General features: G+C 45.8%; 1 protein-coding gene across 1 annotated transcript in view; it reads right to left on the reverse strand.

Annotated features, from left to right (window-relative positions):
• LOC121568888 (tumor necrosis factor receptor superfamily member 16) overlaps window positions 1-16,655 on the reverse strand; it is a 54,401-nt gene that overhangs the window by 18,447 nt on the left and 19,299 nt on the right. The window contains exon 3 of the mRNA XM_041879358.2: window positions 16,154-16,516. Within this exon, the coding sequence (XP_041735292.2) occupies window positions 16,154-16,516 (363 nt within the window). The remainder of the gene's footprint in view (window positions 1-16,153; window positions 16,517-16,655) is intronic.

Genomic DNA, 16,655 nt, shown 5'->3' on the forward strand with positions numbered 1-16,655 from the left:
ACCATAATTTGCTAATAAATTCATTAAAAATCCTACAATGTGATTTTCTGGAGAAAAATAATCTCATTTTGTCTGTCATAGTTGACGTGTACCTATGATGAAAATTACAGGCCTCTCTCATATTTTTAAGTGGGAGAACTTGCACAATTGGTGGCTGACTAAATACTTTTTTCCCCCACTGTAATTGTACTGTATGTGTGGGGTACGGAGATGAGGTAGTCATTCAAAAATCATGTTAAACACTATTATTGCACACAGAGTGAGTCCATGCCACTTATTATGTGACTTGTTAAGCATATTTTTACTCATGAACTTATTTAGGCCATAACAAAGGGGTTGAATACTTATTTACTCAAGACATTTCAGCTTTATATTTTGTATTAATTTGTTTTTTTAAAATCTAGAAACATAATTCCACTTGGATATTATGGGGTATTGTGTGTAGGCCAGTGACAAAACATCTAAATTTAATCAATTTTAAATTCAGGTTGTAACACAACAAAATGTAGAAAAAGTCAAGGGGTGTAAATACTTTCTCAAGGCAAAGTATTCCCTGCCTGGCTCCTTGCAGCCAAGTTGGGGTGGAGGACGGTTATCAGACACAGCACATGCACAATGACCTCTTTATCTATCAGAGAACACTCTCCCACTGTCTCATTATGGCATATCTCTATTTGCCTCTGCCTCTTGTAAACACCACACACACACACACACACACACACACACACACACACACACACACACACACACACAGACACTTCTCTCTCCCCGGATGAAATTATTCAAGTTGGTGTTCTGCTTTCCATAGAGAGTGAGAGTTAATAGGGAGAGTGGGGCGATAGAGAGAGAGTCAGAAAGGCAGAGTATTAGGAGAGTGTATGGGAGTGAGGGGGAGAGTGGGGGAGAAAGGATGGAGGAGTAGATGAACAGAAGCGCTGCTGTAAAGTGCTCTGATTAGCAGGAGGAATTACACTGCAGCAGTGAAGGCACTGAATGACCCCCTCCTCCCCTCATCCCTTTCCCCCTTCTTTTCCCTTGGCCTAACCACTCCAGGGTGCTCGGGGAGAAAGGGAGGAAGGAGAGAGGGGAGGAGAAGAGAGGCTGAGAGAGAGAGTGGGGAAGAGATAAGGAGGGAGATAAAAATGTCTCCCTCTTTATCGAAGAAGGGTCTGTAGGTGAAAAACGGAGTCATGAAAAGTTGACATTTAGTGTTTAAGGAATTGTGCAATAACCCTGTCACACACACAGTCTGCACACTCACCGACACACACAACCACATGGTGGGAGAGACAGAGAGATGTGAGCTGAGAGAGGAAGAGAGGAACACAGAGAGAAAGAGAGAGAGAGAGAGAGAGAGAGAGAGAGAGAGAGAGAGAGAGAGAGAGAGAGAGAGAGAGAGAGAGAGAGAGAGAGAGAGAGAGAGAGAGAGAGAGAGACAGAGATGTGAGCTGAGAGAGAGAGATGTGAGCTTAGAGAGGAAGAGAGAGAGAGGGAGGGAGAGCGAAAGAGTGTGTCTGTCTAAGTCTGTGTGTGTACTGCTGCAGGGTGTTCGGTGCTCATAGAGGTCACCCAGTGAAACCTGAGTGTGAGCAGGAGAAACCCCAGTAGTCTTATCGACCCTCCAGTCCACACAGAACAGCACATCTGCTGCAGCGCTCTCTCTCTCTCTCTCTCTCTCAAATCCTTCTCTCATTGTGAGTGATTGCCACTTGAGAAACAGCTGGATATGAAGGGAGAATGTAGAAATGCCTGCCGTAGCTACTTAAACACGCGCACACACGCACACACACACACACACACACACTGTGTCAGCAAGATTGAAATCTAGTATCACACACATTGACTGAGTTAGGCCTAGATTAAATCAGATCAAGCGTTAACCTCACTTTTCCAAGATGGCGAAGTAGTGCAGTCTTGTTTCTTTCGTGTGTCTGTAAATAGCCTGTAAATACCCAGTTTTTTGTATTTTTCGTACATATTTCCCTATCAGACTTTTCATCCTTCTACAAAATATACTTTCCTGCAACCTGCCTCACTCAATGTGGAACGGATTCTATTATTGACTTACCTTTTATCCAGAATCTAGAATCTCCAGTTGAAACTAGCTAGCCAGCTAACTAGCTACTTGCTATTAGCCACGGCTAGCGGTGTTTCACCAGAACATAGGATTTTTTTCCGCAGGATTAATTTTTAATCACTGGACATTGATCACCGGATATTCGGCCAGTCTGCACAGCGCGTTATCGACCCAGAACATATCAGTTCTTCCGCCGGAATCACTGATTCACTGGACCTTTAACTCCGGATTCATCGCCACCAGCTGGCTACAACAAAACGGACGCTGTGGTCTGGCTAATCAACCTGAGCTAGGCCCATCTCCCGGCTATCTCCCTCTCTATCAACTGGGCCGGGACCACCTAGGATTGACGCGGAGCCCCGCCGATCCTACACGACTGGTCTGCCGACGAAATCGTCTGATGTGGTTACGACGTAACCACGAAGATTCCATCCATCTGCTAGCCCTGGCCCGTTAGCACACGCTTACTCACTAAACTGAACTAGCTACTGAACTAGCTACTTGCTATTGGCCACAGCTGGCGGTGTTTCACCCAGAACATTTGATTTTTTTCCGCGGGATTGGTTTTAATCACTGGACATTGATCGCCGGATATTCGGACAGTCAGCACCGCGCGTTGTCGACCCAGAACATATCAGTTTTTCCGTCGCTACCAGCTGGCTACAACAAAACGGACGTAGCACACGCTAGCCGTGGCCTCTTGCTCACTGGCGCTTCACCACCGGACCTTGTGATAACTCAGCTATACAGCTGATATCTGCTGGACTGTTCCTTTTTACGGTACTACATCCTGTTTATGTTTAGCCTCAGCCCAAACATGGTTAGTTTATTGTTGTTTCGGTTATTTCTAATTGAACTATATCACTGTAGACCCCCCAGCCTAGCTGAACCTGCCTTGGTTAGCCCCTTTGTCCCTCCACCCATACACTCAGAGACCGACTCAATTGATGCCTCTAGAGATACTATCTCTTTCGGTGTTACCCAACGCTTAGGTTTGCCTCCACTTTACTCATGTCCTTCCATATCCTTGTCTGTTCATAATGCCCTGAATCTTTTCTATAACACCCGGAAATCTGCCCCCTTTATTCTATGTACCCAACGCACTAGAAGACCAGTTCTTAAAGCCTTTAGCCGTATCCTTATTCTAGTCCTCCTCTGTTCCTCTGGTGATGTAGAGGCTAACCCAGGCCCTGTAGCCCCCAGTATCACTCCTACTCCCCAGGAGCTATCATTTGTTGACTTCTGTAATCGCAAAAGTCTTGGTTTCTTGCACATAAATATCAGAAGTCTACTTCCTAAGTTTGAGTTATTCACTGCGTTAGCACACTCTGCCAACCCTGATGTTCTAGCAGTGTCTGAATCCTGGCTCAGGAAGGCCACCAAAAATTCTGAAATTTCCATCCCCAACTATAACATTTTCCGTCTAGATAGAACTGCCAAAGGGGGGTGGAGTTGCAATCTACTGTAGAGATAGCCTGCAGAGCTCTATCATACTATCCAGGTCTGTGCCCAAACAGTTTGAGCTTCTACTTCTAAAAATCCACCTTTCCAGAAATAAGTCTCTCACTGTTGCCGCTTGCTACAGACCCCCCTCAGCCCCCAGCTGTGCCCTGGACACCATATGTGAATTGATTGCCCCCATTTATCCTCTGAGTTTGTACTGCTTGGTGACCTAAATTGGGATATGCTTAATACCCCAGCCATCCTACAATCCAAGCTAGATGCCCTCAACCTCACGCAAATTATCAACGAACCTACCAGGTACAACCCTAAATCCTTAAACATGGGTACCCTCATAGATATCATCCTGACTAATATACCCTCTAAATACACCTCAGCTGTCTTCAACCAGGATCTCAGCGATCACTGCCTTATTGCCTGCGTCCGTAACGGGTCCGCGGTCAAACGACCACCCCTCATCACTGTCAAACGCTCCCTAAAACACTTTAGCGAGGAGGCCTTCCTAATTGACCTGGCCCAGGTATCCTGGATGGATATAGATCTCATTCCGTCAGTAGAGGATGCCTGGTTGTTCCTTAAAAGTAATTTCCTCTCAATCTTAAATAAACATGCCCCATTCAAAAATACAGAACTAAGAACCGATATAGCCACTGGTTCTCCTCAGACTTGACTGCCCTTGACCAGCACAAAAACATCCTGTGGCGTACAGCATTAGCATCAAATAGCCCCCGCGATATGCAACTTTTCAGGGAAGTTAGGAACCAATATACACAAGCAGTCAGGAAAGCAAAGGCTAACTTTTTCAAACAGAAATTTGCATCCTGTAGCACTAACTCCAAAAAGTTTTGGGACACTGTAAAGTCCATGGAGAATAAGAGCACTTCCTCCCAGCTGCCCACTGCACTGAGGCTAGGAAACACTATCACCACCGATAAATCTACAATAATCGAGAATTTCAACAAGCATTTTGCTACAGCTGGCCATGCTTTCCATCTGGCTACCACTAACCCGGCCACCAACTCTGCACCCTCTGCTGCAACTTGCCCATGCCCCCCCGCTTCTCCTTCACACAAATTCAGACAGTTGATGTTTTGAAAGCGCTGCAAAATCTGGACCCCTACAAATCAGCTGGGCTAGACAATCTGGACCCTTTCTTCCTAAAACTAGCCGACGAAATTGTCGCAACCCCTATTACTAGTCTGTTCAACCTCTCTTTCATAACGTCTGAGATCCCCAGAGATTGGAAAGCTGCCGCGGTCATCCCCCCTCTTCAAAGGGGGTGACACTCTAGATCCAAACTGCTACAGACCTATATCCATCCTGCCCTGCCTTTCGAAAGTATTCGAAAGCCAAGTTAACAAACAGATCATCGACCATTTCGAATACCACCGTACCTTCTCCGCTATGCAATCCGGTTTCCGAGCTGGTCACGGGTGCACTTCAGCCACGCTCAAGGTCCTAAACGATATTATAACCGCGATTGATAATAGACAGTACTGTGCAGCCGTCTTCATCGACCTGGCCAAGGCTTTCGACTCTGTCAACCACCGCATTCTTATTGGCAGACTAAATAGCCTTGGTTTCTCAAATGACTGCCTCGCCTGGTTCACCAACTACTTCTCAGATAGAGTTCAGTGTGTCAAATCGGAGGGCCTGTTGTCTGGACCTATGGCAGTCTCTATGGGGGTGCCACAGGGTTCAATTCTTGGGCCGACACTTTTCTCCGTGTATATCAATGATGTCGCTCTTGCTGCTGGTGACTCTCAGATCCACCTCTACGCAGACGACACCATTTTGTATACATCTGGCCCTTCATTGGACACTGTGTTAACAAACCTCCAAACGAGCTTCAATGCCATACAACAATCCTTCAGTAGCCTTCAACTGCTCTTAAACACTAGTAAAACTAAATGCATGCTTTTCAATCGAACGCTGCTAGCACCCGCCCACCCGACTAGAATCACCACTCTCGACGGGTCTGACCTAGAGTATGTGGACAACTACAAATATCTAGGTGTCTGGTTAGACTGTAAACTCAACTTCCAGACTCACATAAAGAATCTCCAATCCAAAGTTAAATCTAGAATCGGCTTCCTATTTCGCAACAAAGCCTCCTTCACTCATGCTGCCAAACATGCCCTCGTAAAACTGACTATCCTACCGATCCTTGACTTCGGCGATGTCATTTACAAAATAGCCTCCAACACTCTACTCAGCAAATTGGATGTAGTCTATCACAGTGCCATCCGTTTTGTCTCCAAAGCCCCATACACTACCCACCACTGTGACCTGTACGCTCTTGTTGGCTGGTCCTCACTACATGTTCGTCGTCAAACCCACTGGCTCCAGGCCATCTATAAATCACTGCTAGGCAAATCCCCGCCCTATCTTAGCTCATTGGTCACCATAGCAGCACCCACCCGTAGTCTGCGCTCCAGCAGGTATATCTCACTGGTCATTCCCAAAGCCAACACCTCCTTTGGCCGCCATTCCTTCCAGTTCTCTGCTGCCAATGACTGGAACGAATTGCAAAAATCTCTGAAGCTGGAGACTCTTATCTCCCCCAATAACTTTAAGCATCAGTTGTCAGAGCACCTTACCGATCACTGCACCTGTACACAGCCCATCTGAAATTAGCCCACCCAACTACCTCATCCCTATATTGTTATTTAATTTGCTCTTTTTGCACCCCAGTATCTCTATTTGCACATAATCTCTTGCACATCTAGCATTCCAGTGTTAATACTATTGTAATTATTCTGCACTATAGCCCATTTATTGCCTTACCTCCATAACTTGCTACATTTGCACACACTGTATATATATTTTCTGTTGTATTTTCTGACTTTATGTTTTTTTTCTTTACCCCATATGTAACTCTGTGTTGTTTTTATTGCACTACTTTGCTTTATCTTGGCCAGGTCGCAGTTGTAAATGAGAACCTGTTCTCAACTGGCTTACCTGGTTAAATAAAGGTGAAATAAAAAAAATAAAAAATAACCGCCGAGGTCTGGATAATTTTTTATTGCAAAAACGGTTTGAATGGTCCACTGGCTCCCAGCGGGAAGATTTTGATTGGATGTTACATTTCATGAACCCTCCCCCACACGCCTGGCGGCAGGTAGCTTAGTGGTTAAGAGCGTTGTGCCAGTAACCGAAAGGTCGCTGGTTCTAATCCCCGAGCTGACTAGGTGAAAAATCTGTCGATGTGCCCTTGAGCAAGGCACTTAACCCTAATTGCTCCTGTAAGTCGCTCTGGATAAGAGCGTCTGCTAAATTACGTAAATGTATATGGGTGCTGTGTGTTATGTGCGTCACTGTATTCCCTCCAGTAGTTGTGGCCTATGCTAGTTTCAAGTTCTAGTTTTCAAGTTATCAAAGGTGGCCGACAGTCTGCGATTTATTTTCATTGAAATTGAAGGTGGATTATGCTGGTAAAGTCAAATGTCACAACACATTCTAAACCGCTCTGGTGACAGACTTTTTTCCCTGCCTCCATTCATCCACATGGCTGCTGGCTGCACTTTGATACCACCGCAAATATCGTGAAGATTGCCCATTATATTTGTTTTTGTAAAGACCCAAAAAACTGAGGCAGTGGGAGAACCTAGTAAGTAAATTCAAAAAAAAATTAATGTTAAAAACAATGTATTATTAGCTAGCTAGCTGGCTACAGTAGGCCACTTTTTAGGGTAAAGCCGGGTGTGCAGTATATGACTTTCAAAATCTTAACATCGCTGAGCCTCTCACATTAAACGACTGTCTTTCCTGTAGTTTTTTTGTCTTGCCAACGTAGTGGTGCGCACACTAAACGATGTGGCACAGACGGGGTCACACGCTAGAAGAATCTTCACTTGGTCGTGAGGATTGTCGATTGCATGTTGTCTTCTTCTTCTATGGTATATTCTCGATCACACAATTTCATGTGCATCCCGCCACCTACTATACGGGATGAAAACTGAACAAACTACCAACAAAATAAATACAATCCTTAAATCCCAAAAACCTTTCTGCCACAGCCACAATAATGTCCAGTTTCTTAGACTTCTTTGAGACTTGTGCTGTACAGTTTACTGTATAACTGTGGCAATGAACGCAACAAAATCCACCTTTTTAACACACAGGGTATCCTTTGTCTTGCAGCAAACATTTACTACAGGCTGTGGTGTATCCACTATCATATCTTCACTAGCATCACTTGTTTTCTCAGTTCTTTAAATCGCCTCCGCATAGGAGATTCAACTGACCTCTCTAACTTTTGCCACCTCAATCTCCTTCACCCTTACAGGGCACTCCAGGAACTCAGGATCATGATCCCCACCACAATTGCAACACCGTCGTCCTTCTACACACCGTTCTTCAGTATACTCTGTTTGTCTGCACACACTTGAAACATGGCCAAATCCTTTACAATACTTACACTGCAGTGGTTTGGGGACGAAAGCTCTCACGGTGTATCTTACATAACCAAGCTTCACATTCGTAGGTATTTGCTCTTTATCAAAAAACAACAGGACCAACAGACTTTCTTATTTTTCTCCATTCACCCAGCGGGTCAGACGCCAGGCACCAACCACACTAGGAATTCTCTTCAGGTATTTAACCTGAACATCCGTCGTCACCCCTGAGATGACTCCTTTGACGGGTGCTCTACTCCGAAGTTCAAAACACAAAACTTCTGTTGTCCGGATTCTTTTGAGGCCCACTGCAATCTTCCTCTGTTCTTCAGAAATACAATTAATCAAAATAAGACCACTCCTGGTCACTCTGACAGACTCCACTTTTCCAAGCACATACTCCATTTTCAACACCTCAAACAGGTTTCCCACATATGCATCCTTACTCAACAAACGCATCCCAACAAGAAGCGATTCACTATCATTCACACATGTATCCTCCACTCCAATTTTAGACAATTTCCTTTTTGTTCCAGTTTTTGATACTACTGTTGTCCATTCAGAACATTTGTCTGCGCAGATCACAGATAAACCAATACATGTATTGACCCAAATCACTCATTGATATTGGTATGAGTGGGTTAATGTTGTTTATAGAGCTACACAAGCTGCAGTTTGCTATTCAGAGTTGATGGACTAGACTTTCCATTGCACACTGTCTCACGAACACAATGATGTGATTAGATTTAGAACTGAATCCCACAGGTCAGTCCAGTCCTACTAGGGACCTATAGTAGAACTGAATCCCTATAGTAGACTTGACTGCCCTTGACCAGCACAAAAACATCCTGTGGCGTACGGCATTAGCATCGAACAGTCCCCGCGATATGCAACTTTTCAGGGAAGTCAGGAACCAATATACACAATCAGTTAGGAAAGCAAAGCCTAACTTTTTCAAACAGAAATGTGCATCCTGTAGCACTAACTCCAAAAAGTTTTGGGACACTGTAAAGTCCATGGAGAATAAGAGCACCTCCTCCCAGCTGCCCAATGCACTGAGGCTAGGAAACACTGTCACTACCGATAAATCTACGATAATCGAACATTTCAACAAGATTTTGCTACGGCTGGCCATGCTTTCCACCTGGCTACCCCTACACCGGCCACCAGCTCTGCAACTTGCCCATGCCCCCCCCCGCTTCTCCTTCACCCAAATTCAGATAGCTGATGTTCTGAAAGAGTTGCAAAATCTGGACCCCTACAAATCAGCTGGGCTAGACAATCTCTGTGTATATCAATGATGTCGCTCTTGCTGCTGGTGACTCTCAGATCCACCTCTACGCAGACGACAACATTTTGTATACATCTGGCCCTTCATTGGACACTGTGTTAACAAACCTCCAAACGAGCTTCAATGCCATACAACACTCCTTCTGTGGCCTCCAACTGCTCTTAAACGCTAGTAAAACTAAATGCATGCTATTCAATCGAACGCTGCTTGCACCCGCCTGCCCGACTAGAATCACTACTCTCGGTGGCTCTGACTTAGAATATGTGGACAACTACAAATACCTAGGTGTCTGGTTAGACTGTAAACTCTCGCATCTCCAATCCAAAGTTAAATCTAGAATCGTCTTCCTATTTCGCAACAAAGCCTCCTTCACTCATGCTGCTAAACATGCCCTCGTAAAACTGACTATCCTACCGATCCTTGACTTCAGCGATGTCATTTACAAAATAGCTTCCAACACTCTACTCAGCAAATTGGATGTAGTCTATCACAGTGCCATCCGTTTTGTCACCAAAGCCCCATATACTACCCACCATTGTGACCTGTACGCTCTTGTTGGCTGGCCCTCACTACATATTCGTCGCCAAACCTACTGGCTCCAGGTCATCTATAAATCCCTTCTAGGCAAATCCCCGCCTTATCTTAGCTCATTGGTCACCATAACAACACCCACCCGTAGTATGCGTTCCAGCAGGTATATCTCACTGGTCATCCCCAAAGCCAACACCTCCTTTGGTTGCCATTCCTTCCAGTTCTCTGTTGCAAATGACTGGAACGAACTGCAAAAATCTCTGAAGCTGGAGACACTTATCTCCCTCACTAACTTTAAGCATCAGTTGTCAGAGCAGCTTACTGATCACTGCACCTGTACACAACCCATCTGTAATTAGCCCACCCAACTACCTCATCCCCATATTGTTATTTACATTGTTATTTATTTTGCTCATTTGCAGCCCAGTATCTCTATTTGCACATCATCTTCTGCACATCTATCACTCCGGTGTTAATACTAAATTATAATTGTAATTATTTTGCACTATGGCCTATTTATTGCCTTACCTCCATAACTTACTACATTTGCACACACTGTATATATATGTTCTATTGTGTTATTGACTGTACATTTTGTTTATTCCATATGCTTTGCTTTATCTTGGCCAGGTCGCAGTTATAAATGAGAACTTGTTCTCAACTTGTTCTCAACTGGCTTACCTGGCTTACCACATATCAGTGTGGATGTCGGATCACCACCTCAAGCTGAACCTTGGCAAGACGGAGCTGCTCTTCCTCCCGGGGAAGGACTGCCCGCTCCATGATCTCGCCATCACGGTTGACAACTCCATTGTGTCCTCCTCCCAGAGTGCAAAGAACCTTGGCGTGACCCTGGACAACACCCAGTCGTTCTCCGCTAACATCAAAGTGGTGACCCGATCCTGCAGGTTCATGCTCTACAACATTTGCAGAGTACGACCTTACCTTACACAGAAAGCGGCACAGGTCCTAATCCAGGCACTTGTCATCTCCCGTCTGGATTACTGCAACTCGCTGTTGGCTGGGCTCCCTGCCTGTGCCATTAAACCCCTACAACTTATCCAGAATGCCGCAGCCCGTCTGGTGTTCGACCTTCCCAAGTTCTCTCATGTCACCCCGCTCCTCCGCACACTCCACTGGCTTCCAGTTGAGGCTCGCATCTACTACAAGACCATGGTGCTTGCCTATAGAGCTGTGAGGGGAACGGCACCTCCGTACCTTCAGACTCTGATCAGTCCCTACACCCAAACGAGGGCATTGCGTTCATCCACCTCTGGCCTGCTAGCTCCCCTACCTCTACAGAAGCACAGTTCCCGCTCAGCCCAGTCAAAGCTATTCGCTGCTCTGGCACCCCAATGGTGGAACAAGCTCCCCCACGACGCCAGGACAGCGGAGTCACTGACCACCTTCCGGAGACACTTGAAACCCTACCTCTTTAAGGAATACCTGGAATAGTATAAAGTAATCCTTCTACCCCCCATAAAAAATAAAAATAAAAGAAGAAAAGTGGTTGTCCCACTGGCTATCATAAGTTGAATGCACCAATTTGTAAGTCGCTCTAGATAAGAGCGTCTGCTAAATGATGTAAAGGTAAATGTTAAATAAAGGTGAAATAAAATATGGAAGCCTGTTTTCAGATGAAGAGAGAGGTCCCAATGAATGTCCCAAGAGACTAAGTGTATATCCTATATGCCATGGGTTATATGTGTAGGCCTACCTACTGTATGTTAGCAAATGTTTTATACAAAAATACAGTTAAACATCACACACAATGTATAAAGCTATTACAATTGGAGCAGGCCAACCCTGCTGGAGATCTGCTGGGTGTGTAGTGTTCTGTTTCAGCCCAGCAATAACACACCTGATTTAACTTAGCAAATCTAACGAGTTGATAATCAAGTGTGCTATTGCTTGAACAGAAGTCTGCTCACCCAGTAGATCAGGGATCAGTGGAGAAAGGTTGGCCACCGGCAAACGTTCTCAAATGTTTTGTCACCAATGCTTGTTTTGTAGATTTTTTTTGTCCTCACGCACTGTTGCTCCTACGGCACTAATCTGGTGAGCACCTTTGGAGCTCAGCCCAAGCAAGGCATTTGATTGGTTTGACGTGTTGCGAGGCATCACTGATTTACACCGGGTTCCTACCCTTCTTTAGCTGACTTCTGCCATGGAACTTCCCCAGGTTTCGCATTTTAGGGAAGCTTAGTTCGCGACGAGGCTAACCAGCAATAGCCGACACCCGCATAGCCGATGGAGCTGTCAAATCGGCGAGCTGCAGCTCATGTAATCATTGTCACGAAGCCACACCCATCCCACTAGCGTTAGAAGTTCAGAACAAGAAAGTGTAGGCTATAAAGAAATAATGAAGCTCGAATTGAAATCATTAAACAAAATAATGAGGATTTCTAATCAGCCTAATGGAGGTGTAGATTACATCTCACATTCCAGTGTTCGAACTTGTAAACAAGGCTGCATGGGACTTCTCTTAATGCGACTCCGTGCAGCCAATGGCAATGTCCGCTTTAGGTATAATGCCGGGAGCTGCTTGTGGATTTGACAACTCTAACGCAGTTCTCTGACACCGCCAATTCAAAGTGCCCGCTGCGGCCTAGAGATGACAGAAGATCAAAAGAAGAGTGATTTATGACCCCCATCTGTCTGATAAGCATTCAAACCCATTGACAGGCTGACGTGCGGACTACAGCACATTTGTCATCATAGGCCACCGGGGTGGCTTGGGAACAGAACAGTCATGGCAATGGTTCGATGGCGTCCACATGTTTCCGTGTGGCCTTATGGGTATATGACTGTGGCTTCTTTCACATGCCAGAGTCCCCCTGACACACCACACAGGGCAAGGTCACCCAGAGCCACCCCATACTGCCACTACTGTCCCTAGCACTGTCCGTGGCCAGCGAAACACAACACAGGGTCACAGAGAGGAAGACAGAGCCCCGAGGTCAGAGGTGAGAGGAGCTCTGGTGGTGTGCTGTCTTTAACTACACTGCTGGTGGTCCTCTATACGGGACAGCACAAGGCTGTATTGTACCCTACTGTACATCACTCATAATAGAAGGCCTGATATAGATGTTCACTCACTGTATGAGGCACACATGGTGCGGTTTGATTTGATTTCTGCAGTCCATATGACTCTCTGACTCTCACGCAACTTACGCAACTTATGAGTGATGTCTAATATGGCCAATTCTCATATTTACTACTTTTAATTTCAGAATCAGTGAGAGCGAGAGAGAGCGAGAGAGAGAGAGAGAGAGAGAGAGGAGAGAGAGAGAGAGAGAGAGAGAGAGAGAGAGAGAGAGAGAGAGAGAGAGAGAGAGAGAGAGATGGACTGGTATATGTGTTTATGAATTGGGAAGGTGCTGGGACATGATCGTGTAAGAAACTGTGTCCTCTATTCTCTTCTCTTTCTCACTACCTTCTCATCTCTCTCTCTCTCTCTCTCTCTCTCTCTCTCTCTCTGTCTCTCTCTCTCTGTCTCTCTGTCTCTCTCTGTCTCTCTCTGTCTCTCTCTGTCTCTGTCTCTCTCTCTGTCTCTCTCTACCTGTCTCTCTCTCTGTGTCTCTCTCTCTGTTTCTCTCTCTCTCTATCTTCTCTCAAACTAATCTCCCTCTCTCTGAACAGAGATGTCCCTGGCTGATCAGAAGCAGGTGTTTCTGGCTTTTTGAGAACCCAGAAACAGCTGCCAGTGAGGAGGAGGATGTGTCTGCCTCCTAAATAGCACTTTACTCCCTATGTAGTGCACTACTGCTACGGGCTCTGGTCAAAAGTAGTTCACTATATAGAGGATAGGGTGCCATTTGGGACACAGCCTATGTGTGGGTGTGAGAGTGAGTGTGGCCTGTTATGGACTCATCCCTTGTTTCCTCCTCTCCTGCTCTTTCTGGGTTTATCTTTCCTCAGTCTGTTTCACAGACTAACTGAGAACTGCCAGCCGCGGCCTAAAGATGACAGAACATTAAAAGAAGAGTGATTTATGACCCCCATCTGCCTGACAAGCATGTCTAGCACAATGCAGCAGGTGTCCACAGATATCCCTCTTCCATTTGCAATGTGGCATTTCCGGCGCAGGCAGCATCCAAGCCCAGCACACAAACCTCATCCAAGTCCCCCATCCAAAAAGTAACTAATCCTCGTATGTGTCCAAGTTCCAAATTCCGAACCTAATATCCAAAACCATTACGGAAATCTTGTTTCCAAAACCCCAAATACAGTGGGGAAAAATAGTATTTAGTCAGCCACCAATTGTGCAAGTTCTCCCACTTAAAAAGATGAGAGAGGCCTGTAATTTTCATCATAGGTACACGTCAACTATGACAGACAAAATGAGGGAAAAAAATCCAGAAAATCACATTGTAGGATTTTTTATGAATTTATTTGCAAATTATGGTGGAAAATAAGTATTTGGTCAATAACAAAAGTTTCTCAATACTTTGTTATATACCCTTTGTTGGCAATGACACAGGTCAAACGTTTTCTGTAAGTCTTCACAAGGTTTTCACACACTGTTGCTGGTATTTTGGCCCATTCCTCCATGCAGATCTCCTCTAGAGCAGTGATGTTTTGGGGCTGTCGCTGGGCAACACAGACTTTCAACTCTCCATGGGGTTGAGATCTGGAGACTGGCTAGGCCACTCCAGGACCTTGAAATGCTTCTTACGAAGCCACTCCTTCGTTGCCCGGGCGGTGTGTTTGGGATCATTGTCATGCTGAAAGACCCAGCCACGTTTCATCTTCAATGCCCTTACTGATGGAAGGAGGTTTTCACTCAAAATCTCACGATACATGGCCCCATTCATTCTTTCCTTTACACGGATCAGTCGTCCTGGTCCCTTTGCAGAAAAACACCCCCAAAGCATGATGTTTCCACCCCCATGCTTCACAGTAGGTATGGTGTTCTTTGGATGCAACTCAGCATTCTTTGTCCTCCAAACACGACGAGTTGAGTTTTTACCAAAAAGTTCTATTTTGGTTTCATCTGACCATATGACATTCTCCCAATCCTCTTCTGGATCATCCAAATGCACTCTAGCAAACTTCAGACGGGCCTGGACATGTACTGGCTTAAGCAGGGGGACACGTCTGGCACTGCAGGATTTGAGTCCCTGGCGGCGTAGTGTGTTACTGATGGTAGGCTTTGTTACTTTGGTCCCAGCTCTCTGCAGGTCATTCAATAGGTCCCCCCGTGTGGTTCTGGGATTTTTGCTCACCGTTCTTGTGATCATTTTGACCCCACGGGGTGAGATCTTGCGTGGAGCCCCAGATCGAGGGAGATTATCAGTGGTCTTGTATGTCTTCCATTTCCTAATAATTGCTCCCACAGTTGATTTCTTCAAACCAAGCTGCTTACCTATTGCAGAGTCAGTCTCCTCAGCCTGGTGCAGGTCTACACTTTTGTTTCTGGTGTCCTTTGACAGCTCTTTGGTCTTGGCCATAGTGGAGTTTGGAGTGTGACTGTTTGAGGTTGTGGACAGGTGTCTTTTATACTGATAACAAGTTCAAACAGGTGCCATTAATACAGGTAACGAGTGGAGGACAGAGGAGCCTCTTAAAGAAGAAGTTACAGGTCTGTGAGAGCCAGAAATCTTGCTTGTTTGTAGGTGACCAAATACTTACTTTCCACCATAATTTGCAAATAAATTCATTACAAATCCTACAATGTGATTTTCTGGATTTTTTTCCTCAATTTGTCTGTCATAGTTGACGTGTACCTATGATGAAAATTACAGGCCTCTCTCATCTTTTTAAGTGGGAGAACTTGAACAATTGGTGGCTGACTAAATACTTTTTTTCCCCACTGTAAATGTCCAAACCAATTTCAGGCCTTGTTTTTATCGCCTTTACGGAACCTTGGACATTCTAGTCCTACTGTACCAAAGGTCATCTGGAGGTGGCTGATTTCATGCCACCTCCACCCTGCTGGATTGACAGCTTCCTGGGTATGTGCTCCAGTGCTGCAGCCTGCCCTGTAGTGCGTATGTGTCCACCGTGCCTGCAGAGTGAATACCTGCCCTCTGGTTAGAGCATGTGGAGATTATGCAGTGTATTTGTGTTGACACTCCACTACTTCATGACCTCTGTGACCGCTGTTCTGTTTTTTCTGCCGTCTGACAATTTGGCCTGCATGGCCCTCTGACCCTGACTGTTAAAAGAGACACACGTGGAAGTCACGCCTGTTGACCTGCTAAATTCACATGGAAAAGAAAACATTGTGATAGAGACATACAGGCCTTTACTATACGGCCTTGATAGGACAGGAGGGCAAAGGTTACCAGACGTTACTGCTACTGGCTAGCGTGTGTGTGTGTGCGTGTGTGTGTGTATGGCAACGAGTGTGTGTTCTTTTCTGAACTTGTGTGAGGGTGTTGGTTCTCTTACTGTGGCAGAAGGAGTCGCTGATGGGGGTGCAGGCGCTCAGCTCCACCTCGATGCCCTCATCACATATGGTGCAGGGCAGGCAGGGGTCCAGGTAGCTGTCCCGGTCGGAGTAGGTGTCATCTATACACTCCTCACACACCGTGTCGTGGTTGTGCTCGCAGTGTGCCAACACGCCCTGGCCCGCCGGGCACACCGTGCAGGGCTCACAGAGCCCAGACACTTCACTCAGGTAGTAGTTGTAGTCACACACGCAGATGGCATCGTTGGAGTCAGTGCAGGGCGTCTGCATGCGCATCAGACCTGTACACATGGTGCAGGGGATACAGGTCTCTGTGTGGCTGTAGTTCTCTGAGTAGGTCTCACCTGGAGGGGAAGAAAGAAGAAGGGGACAGAGAAAGATGAGGGAGAGGATGAGACAGAGGGGTGAAGGGGAGAGGGGGGAGGAGAGAGGAGAGGGGAAATATTTATATGAGGAGAAGATAAGCAGGGAGAGAGAGAGAGA

Source organism: Coregonus clupeaformis, unplaced genomic scaffold (assembly GCF_020615455.1).
Source record: "Coregonus clupeaformis isolate EN_2021a unplaced genomic scaffold, ASM2061545v1 scaf1013, whole genome shotgun sequence".
In the NCBI taxonomy this organism is placed as follows: domain Eukaryota; kingdom Metazoa; phylum Chordata; class Actinopteri; order Salmoniformes; family Salmonidae; genus Coregonus; species Coregonus clupeaformis.